The sequence below is a fragment of the Salvelinus namaycush genome, chromosome 13 (assembly GCF_016432855.1).
Source record: "Salvelinus namaycush isolate Seneca chromosome 13, SaNama_1.0, whole genome shotgun sequence".
Classification (NCBI taxonomy): Eukaryota; Metazoa; Chordata; class Actinopteri; order Salmoniformes; family Salmonidae; genus Salvelinus; species Salvelinus namaycush.
In genome coordinates, this window is record NC_052319.1 from 38,485,965 (window position 1) to 38,501,871 (window position 15,907).

At 45.5% G+C, this 15,907-nt stretch overlaps 1 protein-coding gene across 5 annotated transcripts in view; it reads right to left on the minus strand.

Annotated features, from left to right (window-relative positions):
• LOC120058519 (peripheral plasma membrane protein CASK-like) overlaps positions 1–15,907 on the minus strand; it is a 229,900-nt gene that overhangs the window by 116,305 nt on the left and 97,688 nt on the right. For all 5 annotated transcript variants that reach the window (XM_039007238.1, XM_039007236.1, XM_039007237.1 and 2 more), the window contains one exon: positions 14,045–14,157. In XM_039007238.1, coding sequence (XP_038863166.1) covers positions 14,045–14,157 — 113 coding nt within the window. The remainder of the gene's footprint in view (positions 1–14,044; positions 14,158–15,907) is intronic.

The following is a 15,907-nucleotide window of genomic DNA, read 5'->3' on the forward strand; positions in this document are numbered from 1 at the left end:
TCTCTTCAGATGTGTAGAGGAAAGAAAGAGCGAGAGAGAGAGAGGTTTGTGGTCAGAGGTTATAATTAATGTGTCAGAAAATGGTCTATAGAAAAGCATCAGAACACACAGACTATTAATGGGTGAGAGAGAGAGAGGTGTGACAGACATTGACTTAGAGGAAAGAGAGAGAGAAGAAATAACAATGTGCTCCGCTAAGCTAAGATCACTAAACATGCCTGCTCATTTCTATAAATATTCAAATCTGAAAAAGAAAATAAATGTAGTTAACATCATGTGAGAGAGATGAGTTTTGGGGAGAGTGAATATACGTGGGGGAAAATGAGATTGCTTGAACAAATCAATATTTTGAGTCTTCAACAGGTATGCAAATGAGGTATTGCACTGTCATCCTAAACAGGATGGACTTAAGGTATAACTCTAACAGCTATTAAGCTCCTTAAACCAAGATGGCTCCTCAGACACCAGTTAGAATGGTGACAGCAGCCATACAGTTGAGAACATTAAATGTGTGTACATGTGATTTTTCCTTTTAAAATGTATACGAGAGAATAAAGCAGGCATTCAATCACTTGCAGATAGTGATTTTCCAGATAACTAGTGCTTTCAGAAGTGAGTATGATTTATACAGCAGCGTGTCTGGGATGGAGTTGACACTTGATGGAGAAGTAGTGACAGTGCAACTGACTCACTGTAGAGCCTGGTGATAAGACTAGCCAACACCAGGCGGAGTTATCAGAGGTTTTTTATTGTCATTTTATTTATTTAACTAGGCAAGTCAGTTAAGAACTTATTCTTATTTACAATGACAGCCTAGGAATCCGTGGGTTAACTGCCTTGTTCAGGGGTAGAACGACAGATTTTTACCTTGTCAACTCGGGGATTCAATCTAACAACCTTTCGGTTACTGGCCCAACGCTCTAACCACTAGGCTACCTGCCGCCCCTCAGGGGAACATGAAGCTTAATCTAAACTGAGAACGTGTGTAACTCCTCTCTCCACTCCTTCCCTCTGTCCAATGTGAGGTCCTACCATGCCATATTCCTCCCCTCTCCCTCTGTACTACCTCTGTCCCTACCTACCCCCCTTGTCTCCCCCCCCACCTCCCCCTCCCTGTCTCTGTCCCTACCTACCCCCCTTCTCTCTGTCCCCACCTCCCCCTCCCCCTCTCTGTCTCTGTCCCCACCTCCCCCTCCCTGTCTCTGTCCCTACCTACCCCCTTCTCTCTGTCCCCACCTCCCCCTCCCTGTCTCTGTCCCCACCTCCCCACTCTCTCTACTGTCCTGTGTTTCAATGTTTGACCCATTTGCCAAACAGACCAAAATAAATACCTCCAGCCTTTTATATCAAGTAGATTACTCACTGCACTATACTACTGAGCGAGAGAGAGAGAGACACACAGAGAGAGAGCAAGAGACAGAAAAATAAGGAACAGCACGTCAGAAATCAGCTCAATGTAATTGAAGAATCCATAGACTCTAAGCCACTTCTGGGAAAATTGGAAAACACTAAACAAACAACAACACGAAAGAATTATCTATCCAAAATGGAGATGTATGGGTAAACCAATTCTCCAATCTTTTTGACCCTATAACAAAGAACAAACAGCAAAAATATATACATGATCAAATACAAATCTTACAATCAATTATAAAAGACTACCTGAACACACTGGATTCTCCAATTACATTCAATGAACTACAGGACAAAATACAAACACTACAACCCAAAAAGGCCTGTGTGGTTGACGGTATCTTAAATTAAATTATAAAATATACAGACCACAAATTCCAATTGGCTATACTTAAACTCTGTAACATCATCCTCAGCTCTGGCATCTTCCCCAATATTTGGAATCAAGGACTGATCACCACAATCCACAAAAGTGGAGACAAATTTGACCCCAATAACTACCGGGGATATGCGTCAACAGCAACCAACAGAAAATCTTCTGCATTATCATTAACAGCAGACTCCTACATTTCCTCAGCGAAAACAATGTACTGAGCAAATGTCAAATTGGCTTTTTACCAAATTGCCGTACGACAGACCACGTATTCATCCTGCACACCCCAATTGACAAATAAACAAACCAAAACAAAGGCAAAGTGTTCTCATGCTTTGTTGATTTCAAAAAAGCTTTTGACTCAATTTGGCATGAGGGTCTGCTATACAAATTGATGGAAAGTGGTGTTGGGGGAAAAACATACAGCATTATAAATTCCATGTACACAAACAACAAGTGTGCGGTTAAAACTGGCAAAAATCGCACACATTTCCTTCCACAGGGCCGGAGGATGAGACAAGGATGCAGCTTAAGCCCCATCCTTTTAAACATATATATCTACAGCATTATCTTCTCATTCTTCAAGCAGTGGAATGTTAGACATAGTTATTCTACAGACGTACACACTGACACACTAACAAGCCCTGAAAGATCAGCCACTACAATATACTCCTTTCCCTTCTTCTCCCCTCCTCTCTCTTTTCCTCTTTTCTCTCTCATCTCCACTTCTTCCCTGTACCCTTCTGTCTTCCCCTCTCCTCTCCTCATCCATCCATCCGTTACAGCAGGCACTTTCCTTGATATTCTCCTCCAGGCAACAGCTATTCTGGGAGGGAATATTACTGCATGCCACACACATACACACGCACACGCACGCGCACGCACACACACATGCCGCACACACACCCACACACTCGCATGCCACACACACACACATGCACACACGCACACACACGCACACACACAAACACGCCGCACACACACACACACATGCCACACACACACATGCCGCACACACGCATGCCGCACACACACACACACACACACACACACACACACACACACACACACACACACACACGCACATGCCGCACACAAGTACGCACACACACGCACATGCCGCACACAAGCACGCACGCACGCACGCACACACACGCACACACACACACGGCGCACGCACACACACACACACATGCCACACACACACATGCCGCACACATAAACACACACACGCATGCCGCACACACACCCACACACCCGCATGCCACACACACACACACACACGCACACACACACACACGCACGCGCACACACACACAAATGCCACACACACACATGCCGCACACACGCCTGCCGCACACACACCCACACACTCGCATGCCACACACACACACACACACACACACACACACACACACACACACACACACACACACACACACACACACACACACACACACACACACACACACACACACACACACGCGCGTGCCGCACATACACGTGTATAATATATATAACCTTTGGGCTTTAAGAACACAATCCAGGAAAAAGTCTCCCTCTTAACTGCATGTACTTTTAATATCCTTCTCTGTAATGTAACACACATAAAAATATGGTATAGGACACCAAATATGGTGTCCTATAGGATATACTACACCCCTAATGAAATAGTGAAGTCTTGTTACCTTCTAGGATCTTTGAGGAATAGATACGAATGTGATTTGACTCGTTGAAACAACATTTAGCGTGAGATTTTCACAGATTCCTTACTTTGCAAATTGAACGAGTGGAAATACAAAATCGATCGGGCATGCTATATGGACCTTTTTAGGATATGAAAAATAATTGTATCTAACAAAACGACACTTCATGTTATCTCTGGGACCCTTTGGATGATAAATCAGAGGAAGATTTCAGAATGTAAGTACACATTTCACCTTCAGAGGTGAATTTATCAAACCTATCGCGATGAAAAAAGTGTTTTGTTGTTAGGAGTTCTCCTCAAACAATAGCATGGCATTTTTTCACAGTAATAGCATACTCCAAATTGGACAGTGCAGGTATATTATCAAGAATTTAAGCTTTCAGCCGATATAAGACACTTATATGTAGAGACATTTGTTGTTTCTCTAAAATCTGTGATCTTGACATCATGCGCTGCACGATTTACAACTGTCCCGTTAACGGAACGCAGATCCTTATTAAGATCCTACATCTGTAGGTACCGGGCTACAGGTACTGTTGAAAACAAATACGACCCACGTGCCACTCTCCCCTTTCAAGCTTACAGAACTCTTGCAGCCAGGTAGAAATACAGCTGGACTAAACCATAGCCACAATGAGTAGGGGTGCACATAACCAATTAACTAGTTGATATCTTATTTAAACATAATTTCATCACATTCTTCATAGGCCTTCTACTCAAACCGGTTCACAACTTCAATAGCAGTGATCTTGTTGAACAAAAAAAAAATATATATAACAAAACTATCAGCGATAGTTGGGAGTGTTTGTCCTAAGAGAATGACCCATACGGCTAGCATAGTGGCTAGCCTTCACCGACGTTGCTTAATAACTAATGCTTACATACAAAAACTGTGTTTTTAGCTCCCAGTGATACTGTAGCTCTCAGGACGATGTGTGTGTGTGTGTGTGTGTGTGTGTGTGTGTGTGTGTGTGTGTGTGTGTGTGTGTGTGTGTGTGTGTGTGTGTGTGTGTGTGTGTGTGTGTGTGTGTGTGTGTGTGTGTGTGTGTGTGTGTGTGTGTGTGTTGGAAGTGACCGAATGGAAATTATTCTCAGATCACTGCATCAGCAGTACAGCTAACCTCAGAAGAGAGACAATGATTGGCTGCTGATGAATGAGGAGGGAGGGAGAGAGAAAAAGAGAGAGATTGCATAAGTGTGGTTGAATGAAAGAGATGAAATTAATGAAAATGAGGAGGAAGAGAGGGAGTGAGAGAGAGAGGGAGGGAAGGGGGGAGAGAGGGAGGGAGGGTTGGGAGGGAGAGGGAGAGAGGGAGGGGGTGGGAGAGGGACGGATGGGAGGGAGAGAGAGGGGGGGAGGGGGAGGGAGGGAGAGAGAGAGGGAGGGGGAGGGAGAGAGGGAGGGAGGGGAGAGATGGAGGGAGGGAGGGAGGGGGAGAGAGGGAGGGGGTGGGAACGGAGGGAGAGAGAGAGGGTGAGAGAGTGAGAGGGAGGGAGGGAGATAGATCACACTCTACAGACCATGTCCTAGACCATGTACTTTCTACAAAGCCAGAGGAAGACCCAGGAGGAAAGTCCAAACCTCAGTATGTCTTTGACACACCCATGCAAACTGCAGGAGGAATGTAAAACAGCGTCATGTTCAATGACTCACCACAGTTGAAGCAGATGGGAGGGGAGGAGAGGACAAGGGGGGAAGAGAGAGATAGATGTGATCTCAACAGAGGTCCCTGTTACTCCAGCTGGGAGTCAAAGCCTGCTCTGGAGGGGGACCGGAACTCTCAGTGTGTGTGTGTGTGTGTATGTGTATGTGTGTGTGTGTGTGTGTGTACATGTGTGTGTGTGTGATTTTTCTCCTGCTGGTAGTCGTTGCCTGCTCTGGAGGGGCAGCAGAGACAGGCCCTGCTACACAAGGTATCACACTGAGAGCTCTAGGCACCAGGTACCACTACTACTAGCCACCACCTGGAGAGGACAGGGAGGGAAGGAGGGGGAGAGAGGGAGGGAAGGAGGGGGAGAGGGAGGGAAGGAGGGGGAGAGAGAGAGAGAGGGAGGGAGGGGAGGGAGGGGGAGAGAGGGAGGGAGGGAGGGAGGGGGAGAAAGAGAGGGGAGAGGGACAGAGGGAGAGAGGGAGGGGAAGGAGGAAAAGAGAGAGAAGGAGGGAGGGGAGGGAGGTGGAAAGAGGGAGGGATAGAGGGGTGGACGGAAAGTGATGAATCTATCTGGTTCTCTGGCGTCCTTTTCTCCTTCCTCTCTTCTGCAGCAATTTGTATTTTTTATTTAATTTATTTCCGGATCTTCCTTGGGTTCAATCACGATTATGCTGTTACATATAAAAAAAACAGTACATAACAACACACATTATTACACCACTACTCTACCACTACATATATACAATACAACTCATTATTATACCACTACTCTACCACTATATATCTACAATACAACACATTATTACACCACTACTCTACCACTATATATCTACAATACAACACATTATTACACCACTACTCTACCACTATATATCTACAATACAACACATTATTACACCACTACTCTACCACTATATATCTACAATACAACACATTATTACACCACTACTCTACCACTATATATCTACAATACAACACATTATTACACCACTACTCTACCACTATATATCTACAATACAACACATTATTACACCACTACTCTACCACTATATATCTACAATACAACACATTATTACACCACTACTCTACCACTATATATCTACAATACAACACATGATTACACACTACTCTACCACAACATATCTACAATACAACACATTATTACACCACTACTCTACCACTATATATCTACAATACAACACATTATTACACACTACTCTACCACAACATATCTACAATACAACACATTATTACACACTACTCTACCACTATATATCTACAATACAACACATTATTACACCACTACTCTACCACAACATATCTACAATACAACACATTATTACACACTACTCTACCACTATATATCTACAATACAACACATTATTACACCACTACTCTACCACTATATATCTACAATACAACACATTATTACACCACTATATATCTACAATACAACACATTATTACACCACTACTCTACCACTATATATCTACAATACAACACATTATTACACCACTACTCTACCACTATATATCTACAATACAACACATTATTACACCACTACTCTACCACTATATATCTACAATACAACACATTATTACACCACTACTCTACCACTACATATCTACAATACGAAATCAATAATACAAAAAAATAACAATATTGATGTCACGCCCTGACCGTAGAGAGCTTTTTATGTCTCTATTTTGGTTTGGTCAGGGTGTGATTTGGGTGGGCATTCTATGTTGTGTGTTCTATGATTTTGCATTTCTATGTGTTAGGCCGGGTGTGGTTCTCAATCAGGGACAGCTGTCTATCGTTGTCTCTGATTGAGAACCATACTTAGGTTGCCTTTTTCCCACCTGTATTAGTGGGTAGTTGTCCATGTTTAGTTGCCTGTGAGCACTACGTTGGCTTCACGTTTAGTTTGTTAGTTTGTTATTTTGTTAAGTGTTCTTCGTTGAATTAAAATATGTATTCCAATCGCGCTGCACCTTGGTCCACTCCTTTAAACGGCCGGGACAGAACTAGCCACCAAAAAAGGACCAAGCAGCGTGGAGGAGAGGACTGGACATGGGAGGACATCCTGGCTGGAAGGGATCGCCTCCCATGGGAACAGGTGGAGGCAGCCAGGAGAGCGGAGGCATCAGGAAAGGGGAACCAGCGGTACGAGCGAACACGGCTGGCAAGGAAGCCCGAGAGGCAGCCCAAATTTTTTGGGGGGAGATTGGTGGAGTCAGGTAGGAGACCTGAGCCAACTCCCCGTGCTTACCGTGGCGAGTATGTGACTGGTCAGGCCGCGTGCTATGGGGTGATGCGCACGGTGTCCTCAGCGCGTACTCATAGCCCAGTGCGCTATATCCCAGCTCCTCGCATCGGCCGGGCTAGAGTGGGCATCGAGCCAGGACGGAATGTGCCAGCCCTGCTCTCCAGACCTCCAGGACGTCTCTACGGCCCAGGATATCCTGCGCCGGCTCTGCGCACTGTGTCTCCAGTGCGTCTGCACAGCCCAGTGCGTCCTGTGCCTGCGCCCCGCACGTGCAGGGCCAAAGTCACCATCCAGCCAGGATGGGTTGTGCAGGCTCGTTGCTCGAGACCTCCAGTGTGCCTCCACGGCCCAGTGCATCCGGTGCCTCGGCCAAGGACAAGGCCTCCTGCATGTCTCCCCAGCCTGGTGAGTCCTGTGCCTGTGCTAAGCCCTAACCCTCCTGCATGTCTCCCCAGCCTGGTGAGTCCTGTGCCTTCTCCCAGAGCCAGGCCTCCTGTGTGTCTATCCACTCCAGTGATGATCCATGGCAAGAAGCCTCCAGTGATGATCCATGGCACGAAGCCTCCAGTGATGATCCATGGCAGGAAGCCTCCAGTGATGATCCATGGCAGAAAGCCTCCAGTGATGATCCATGGCACGAAGCCTCCAGTGATGATCAATGGCACGAAGCCTCCAGTGATGATCCATGGCACGAAGCCTCCAGTGATGATCCATGGCAAGAAGCCTCCTGTGATGATCCACGGCAAGAAGCCTCCAGTGATGATCCATGGCAAGAAGCCTCCAGTGATGATCCATGGCACGAAGCCTCCAGTGTTGATCCATGGCAGGAGGCCTCCAGTGATGATCCATGGCACGAAACCTCCAGTGAGGAGTCATGGCACGAGGCCTCCAACGAAGGCCATCAGTCCGGAGCCTCCAGCGACGCCCTGCAGTCCGGCGCCTCCAGCGACGCCCTGCAGTCCGGAGCGTCCAGCGACGCCCGGCAGTCCGGAGCCTCCAGCGATGCCCTTCAGTCCGGAGCCTCCAGCGACGCCCTCTAGTCCGGAGCCTCCAGCGACGCCCGGCAGTCCGGAGCCTCCAGCGACGCCCTTCAGTCCGGAGCCTCCAGCGACGCCCTCTAGTCCGGAGCCTCCAGCGTCGCCCTTCAGTTCGGCGCCTCCAGCGTCGCCCTTCAGTCCGGAGCCTCCAGCGTCGCCCTTCAGTCCGGTGCCTCCAGCGTCGCCCTTCGGTTCGGAGCCTCCAGCGTCGCCCTTCAGTCCGGAGCCTTCAGCGACGCCCTTCAGTCCGGAGCCTCCAGCGTCGCCCTTCAGTTTGGAGCCTCCAGGGTCGCCCTTCAGTCTGGAGCCTCCAGCGTCGCCCTTCAGTCCGGAGCCTCCAGAGACGTTCGCCGGTCCGGAGCCTCCAGTGTCGTCCTTCAGTCCGGAGCCTCTAGCGTCGCCCTCCAGTCCGGAGCCTCCAGCGACGCCCCCCAGGCCGGGGCCCGCTACAAGAGTGCCCAGTCCGAGGCCCGCTACGAGGGTCCCCAGTCCGGGGTCAGCGGCGAGGGTCCCCGCTCTAGAGGCGCCACCTAGGTGGGCCAAGCCAGACGTGGAGCGGTCAAAAAGCTGCACTGAAGTCTAACAAAACAGCTCCCACAATCTTCCTATTATCAATTTCTCTTAGCATATCATCAGTAATTTGTGTAAGTGCCGTACATGTTGAATGCCCTTCCCTATAAGCATGCTGAAAGTCTGTTGTTAGTAGCCTTGTATCTGGTCAAACACATTTTCCCCAAAAGTTTACTAAGGGTTGGTAACAGGCTGATTGGTCGGCTGTTTGAGCAAGTAAAGGGTGCTTCGCTATTCTTGGGTAGCAGCAGAATTACTTTTGTTTCCTCCAGGCCTGAGAGCACACACTTTCCTGTAGGCTTAGATTGAAGAAATTTAAAATAGGAATGACAATATAATCCGCCATCATCCTCAGTAATTTTCCAGCCAAGTTGTCAGACCCAGGTGGCTTGTCATTGTTGATAGACAACAATAATTTTTCATCTCTTCCACACTCCCTTTACGGAATTCTAAATTACAATGCTTGTCTTTCATCATTTGGTCACTTATGTATGGATGTATAGGTTCATGCCTAAATTTGCTAATCTTACCAGTGAAAAAATCATTAAAGTTGTAACGTCTTGAAGAAGAGGACCAAGGTGCAGCGTTGTACGTGTTCATGATTTTTAATACAGCTGAACACTAGAACAAAAAATAACAAAGAGAAACAAACGAAACAGTTCTGTCTGGTGCAGACACACAAAACTGAAAATAGCTACCTAAGTATGGTTCTCAATCAGAGACAACGATAGACAGCTGCTTCTGATTGAGAACCACACCCGGCCAAACAACACAGAAATACAAAACATAGAACACAAAACATAGAATGCCCACCCCAACTCACACCCTGACCAAACCAAAATAGAGACATAAAAAGGATCTCTAAGGTCAGGGCGTGACAAAAGTAGTTGTCAATATCAGTGGGTTTTATGATGAATGAGCCATCTGATTCAATGAATGAGGGAGCCGATTTCAAGTTAATGCCCAAATATTTATTTAAGGTGCTCCAAAGCTTTTTACTATCATTTTTTAAATATAATTTATCTTCCTTCCATAGTACAGTTTCTTCTTCTTTTTGTTTAGTTTAGTCACACGATTTTTCAATTTACAGAACGTTTGCCAATCGGCTGACCTATTCATCACACTATCAGCACCACTGGGACAGAGAGCCAAATGTGTGTTTGTAAACAGAGAGAATGTGTGTGTGTGTGTAGGAAAGATATACATGTGTGTGTGAGACCCCTGCTGGCCGATCGATCACTGGGCCATGCCCTGTCTGGGTCCTTTTGGCCTGTCCCTAGGCTCTGTGCAGCATTGTGTGTGTGTGTCCCTGCTCCTGTATTAAAGATGATCACAGTGTAACTGTTCTCTTTTCTACCATCATGTGAAAAATAAAAAATAATAAATCAACAAAGGGAACAGTGTTGCTGCCATCACTTGTATGTGTGTGTGTGTGTGTGTGTGTGTGTGTGTGTGTGTGTGTGTGTGTGTGTGTGTGTGTGTGTGTGTGTGTGTGTGTGTGTGTGTGTGTACGGTTGATAGATTTCCCAGCGCTCCAGCCAAGGCTTGTGATAGGTTATAAAGGAGATGGATGGTGATGGAGAGGAATGGAAGATTCATTTCAGATTTATTTCTGTTTTTCTCTGTCGTTTTCCATCCCTCTGTTTTCATCACTCGCTTAATGAGAACGTTAGGATGACATAAATCCCTGGCTCTGGTAGATATTTCTCCTCCGTGGAGCAGGGGTACATGATCCCTCGTTCACAAGGGGTTTGTAGGGGCTTGACTGTGGGTATGTGGTAGAAAGACAAGCTAAACTCAAACAGTCATGCAGACTTAGAAAGCCACTTAACCTGACAGCAAATCTTTACAGCACGCACAGATGGCTCAATTGCATAAATTACTCCCGAAGTAATAAATAACACTAGCAGTAAAAATGATGAGAATAATGACATTTTTTAAATATATTTTCAAAACCTTTACATTTTCTCTGTATGGAAATGTTATGCCAGACTGGCTCTCAGAATGGAGCAGTGTTTCTGGAGAAGAGTATAAAAAAGTATGTGGACACCCCTTCAAATTCAGCAACACCCGTTGCTGAAAGGTGTATAAAATTGAGCACACAGCCATGCAATCTACATAGACAAACATTGGCAGTAGAATGGCCTTACTGAGAGCTCAGTGACTTTCAACGTGGCACCATCAGAGGATGCCACCTTTCCAACAAGTCAGTTTGTCAAATTTCTTCCCTGCTAGAGCTGCCCCGGTCAACTCCAAGTTGAGCACTATTGTGAAGTGGAAATGTCTGGGAGCAACAACGGCTCAGCCACGAAGTGGCAGGCCACACAAGCTCACAGAACGGGACTGCCGAGTGCTGAAGCACGTAGCTCGTAAAAATGGTCTGTCCTCGGTTGCGACACTCACTACCGAGATCCAAACTGCCTCTTCAAGCAATGTCAGCACAATAACTGTTCGTTGGGAGCTTCATGAAATGGTTTCCGTGGTCGAGCAGCCGCACATAAGCCTAAGATCACCATTGCACAATACCAACTGTCGGCTGGAGTGGTGTAAAGCTTGCCGCCATTGAACTCTGGAGCAATGGAAACGTGTTCTCTGGAGTGATGAATCAAGCTTCACCATCTGGCAGTCCGACGGACAAATCTGGGTTTGGCGGATGCCAGGAGAACACTACCTGCCCCGATGCATAGTGCCAACTGTAAAGATTGGTGGGGGAGGAATAATGGTCTGGGGCTGTTTTTCATGGTTCGTTCTAGGCCCCTTAGTTCCAGTGAAGGGAAATCTTAATGCTACAGTATACAACGACATGCTAGACCTTTCCGTGCTTCCAACTTTGTGGCAACAGTTTGGGGAAGGCCCTTTCCTGTTTTAGCAGGATAATGCCCCCGTGCACAACCGAGGTCCATACAGAAATTGTTTGTCGAGGTTGGTGTGGAAGAACTTGACTGTCCTGCACAGTCTCACCAGACAGCCTCAATAGAGCACAGAAAGAACAGTCTCACCAGACAGCCTCAATAGAGCACAGAAAGAACAGTCTCACTAGACAGCCTCAGTAGAGCACAAAAAGACCAGTCTCACCAGACAGCCTCAGTAGAGTACAGAAATAACAGTCTCACTAGACAGCCTCAATAGAGCACAGAAAGAACAGTCTCACCAGACAGCCTCAGTAGAGCACAGAAATAACAGTCTCACCAGACAGCCTCAGTAGAGCACAGAAATAACAGTCTCACCAGACAGCCTCAATAGAGCACAGAAAGAACAGTCTCACCAGACAGCCTCAGTAGAGCACAGAAATAACAGTCTCACCAGACAGCCTCAATAGAGCACAGAAAGAACAGCCTCACCAGACAGCCTCAACAGAGCACAGAAAGAACAGTCTCACCAGACAGCCTCAGTAGAGCACAGAAATAACAGTCTCACCAGACAGCCTCAATAGAGCACAGAAATAACAGTCTCACTAGACAGCCTCAATAGAGCACAGAAAGAACAGTCTCACTAGACAGCCTCAATAGAGCACAGAAATAACAGTTCACTAGACAGCCTCAATAGAGCACAGAAATAACAGTCTCACTAGACAGCCTCAATAGAGCACAGAAATAACAGTCTCACTAGACAGCCTCAATAGAGCACAGAAATAACAGTTCACTAGACAGCCTCAATAGAGCACAGAAATAACAGTCTCACTAGACAGCCTCAATAGAGCACAGAAATAACAGTTCACTAGACAGCCTCAATAGAGCACAGAAATAACAGTCTCACCAGACAGCCTCAATAGAGCACAGAAATAACAGTCTCACTAGACAGCCTCAATAGAGCACAGAAATAACAGTCTCACCAGACAGCCTCAATAGAGCACAGAAAGAACAGTCTCACTAGACAGCCTCAATAGAGCACAGAAAGAACAGTCTCACTAGACAGCCTCAATAGAGCACAGAAATAACAGTCTCACTAGACAGCCTCAATAGAGCACAGAAAGATCTCACAGAACTTCTCTGTCTTTCTCTCTCTTTCTTTCCCTTTCTTTATCTCACTCCCTCTCACACCATTCTCTCTGACCCTCCCTCCCTCCCTCCCTCCCTCCCTCCCTCCCTCCCTCCCTCCCTCCCTCCCTCCCTCCCTCCCTCCCTCTCTCTCTCTCTCTCTCTCTCTCTCTCTCTCTCTCTCTCTCTCTCTCTCTCTCTCTCTCTCTCTCTCTCTCTCTCTCTCCCTCCCTCCCTCCCTCCCTCCCTCCCTCCCTCCCTCCCTCCCTCCATGTGTCTGTCTGTCTGTCTGTCTGTCCCCATATACATACTGGAGACAGACTTTCTGTCAGTCCGTCTGTTCGTCCATCCGTCTGTCCGTCTTTCTCTCTCTGCTTCTCATAGAAGGTAAGTGTAACGGTCACTAAGTATAATTTGAAGCGGTAGAGGCAATGGTTAGGCAGAACAAAGTGGTAATGTAATATAATATATAATAATGTAATATAATGTGGATCTGGAAGGGTAAGGGAACAATCAGTATGATTCTCCATTGCTGATGAGATGCCATCAGTTGCCTGCCTCTGTGTGTGGTAGACAGTCATGCAAAGAAACACTGCTGTCAATTTACCCTCAATTGGCTCAGTGTGTGTGTGTGTGTGTGTGTGTGTGTGTGTGTGTGTGTGTGTGTGTGTGTGTGTGTGTGTGTGTGTGTGTGTGTGTGTGTGTGTGTGTGAGTGGGTGTGAGTTTCTTTACGTGCCTGTCTGAGAGGGAGGGCGAAATCTCAAGTTCCCTCATACAAGTCAAACTGTGTGTCTGGATAGACCCCTGCTGTGTGGTCATATTGTATAGCATCTCTCTCTCTCTGGAGATCAATGATACAACACAGCTCACCCCTGGATGACCTCTCACACACGCATGCACAGACACAGACACACACACAGACAGACACACACAGACACAGACAGCTGATAGTGTGTACATGTTTGCCTCTATAACCATCAGCATCCACACACAACAGAGAGAAAGATAAATTGTGTATGTGTGTGTGTGTGTGTGCTCTCTCACCCTCTGTGCTGAGACCAGGGCTGGAGGTAAACTGGGCCACGTCTACGATCTTCACAGCAAACTGCTGTCCTGCGTCCCTGCTGATACATCTTCGTACCACACTGAACGGACCCCTGCACATGACAGAACACATTACCATCTCATACCTTTATACAGGACAGAATACATTAACATCTCATACCTTTACACAGGACAGAACACATTACCATCTCATACCTTTATACAGGACAGAACACATTACCATCTCATACCTTTATACAGGACAGAACACATTACCATCTCATACCTTTATACAGGACAGAACACATTAACATCTCATACCTTTACACAGGACAGAACACATTACCATCTCATACCTTTACACAGGACAGAACACATTAACATCTCATACCTTTATACAGGACAGAACACATTACCATCTCATACCTTTATACAGGACAGAACACATTAACATCTCATACCTTTATACAGGACAGAATACATTAACATCTCATACCTTTATACAGGACAGAACACATTACCATCTCATACCTTTATACAGGACAGAACACATTACCATCTCATACCTTTATACAGGACAGAACACATTACCATCTCATACCTTTATACAGGACAGAACACATTACCATCTCATATCTTTATACAGGACAGAACACATTACCATCTCATACCTTTATACAGGACAGAACACATTACCATCTCATACCTTTATACAGGACAGAACACATTACCATCTCATACCTTTATACAGGACAGAACACATTACCATCTCATACCTTTATACAGGACAGAACACATTACCATCTCATACCTTTATACAGGACAGAACACATTACCATCTCATACCTTTATACAGGACAGAACACATTACCATCTCATACCTTTACACAGGACAGAACACATTACCATCTCATACCTTTATACAGGACAGAACACATTACCATCTCATACCTTTATACAGGACAGAACACATTACCATCTCATACCTTTATACAGGACAGAACACATTACCATCTCATACCTTTATACAGGACAGAACACATTACCATCTCATACCTTTATACAGGACAGAACACATTACCGTCTCATACCTTTACACAGGACAGAACACATTACCATCTCATACCTTTATACAGGACAGAATACATTAACATCTCATACCTTTATACAGGACAGAACACATTAACATCTCATACCTTTATACAGGACAGAACACATTACCATCTCATACCTTTACACAGGACAGAACACATTAACATCTCATAGTAAAAGTAAAGATGCCTTAATAGAAAAATTACTCAAGTGAAAGTCACCCAGTAAAATACTACTTGAGCAAAAGTCTAAAAGTATTTGGTTTAAAATATACTTAAGTATCAAAAGTAAAAGTAGAAGTATAAATCATTTCAAATTCCTTATTTTAAGCAAAGCAGTTGGCCACATGTTCTTGTTTTTAAAATGTATGGATAACCAGGGGCACACTCCAACACTCAGACATAATCTACAAATGAAGCATGTGTGTTTAGTGAGTTGGCCAGACCAGAGGCAGTAGATGACCAGGGATGTTTTCTTGACAGGTGCGTGAATTAGACCATTTGTCTTTCCTGCTCAGCATTCAAAATATAACAAGTACTTTTGGGTGTCAGGTAAAATGTATGGAGTCATTTCTTTAGGAATATAGTGAAGTAAAAGTAAAAGTTGTCAAAAATATAAATAGTAAAGTAAAGAACAGATACCCCAAAAAACTACTTAAGTAGTACTTTAAATGATTTGGATTTACTGTAAGTACTTTACACCATTGTATACAGGACAGAGCAAATTAACATATCATACCTTTATACACAACAACACACATAAATAGTACAA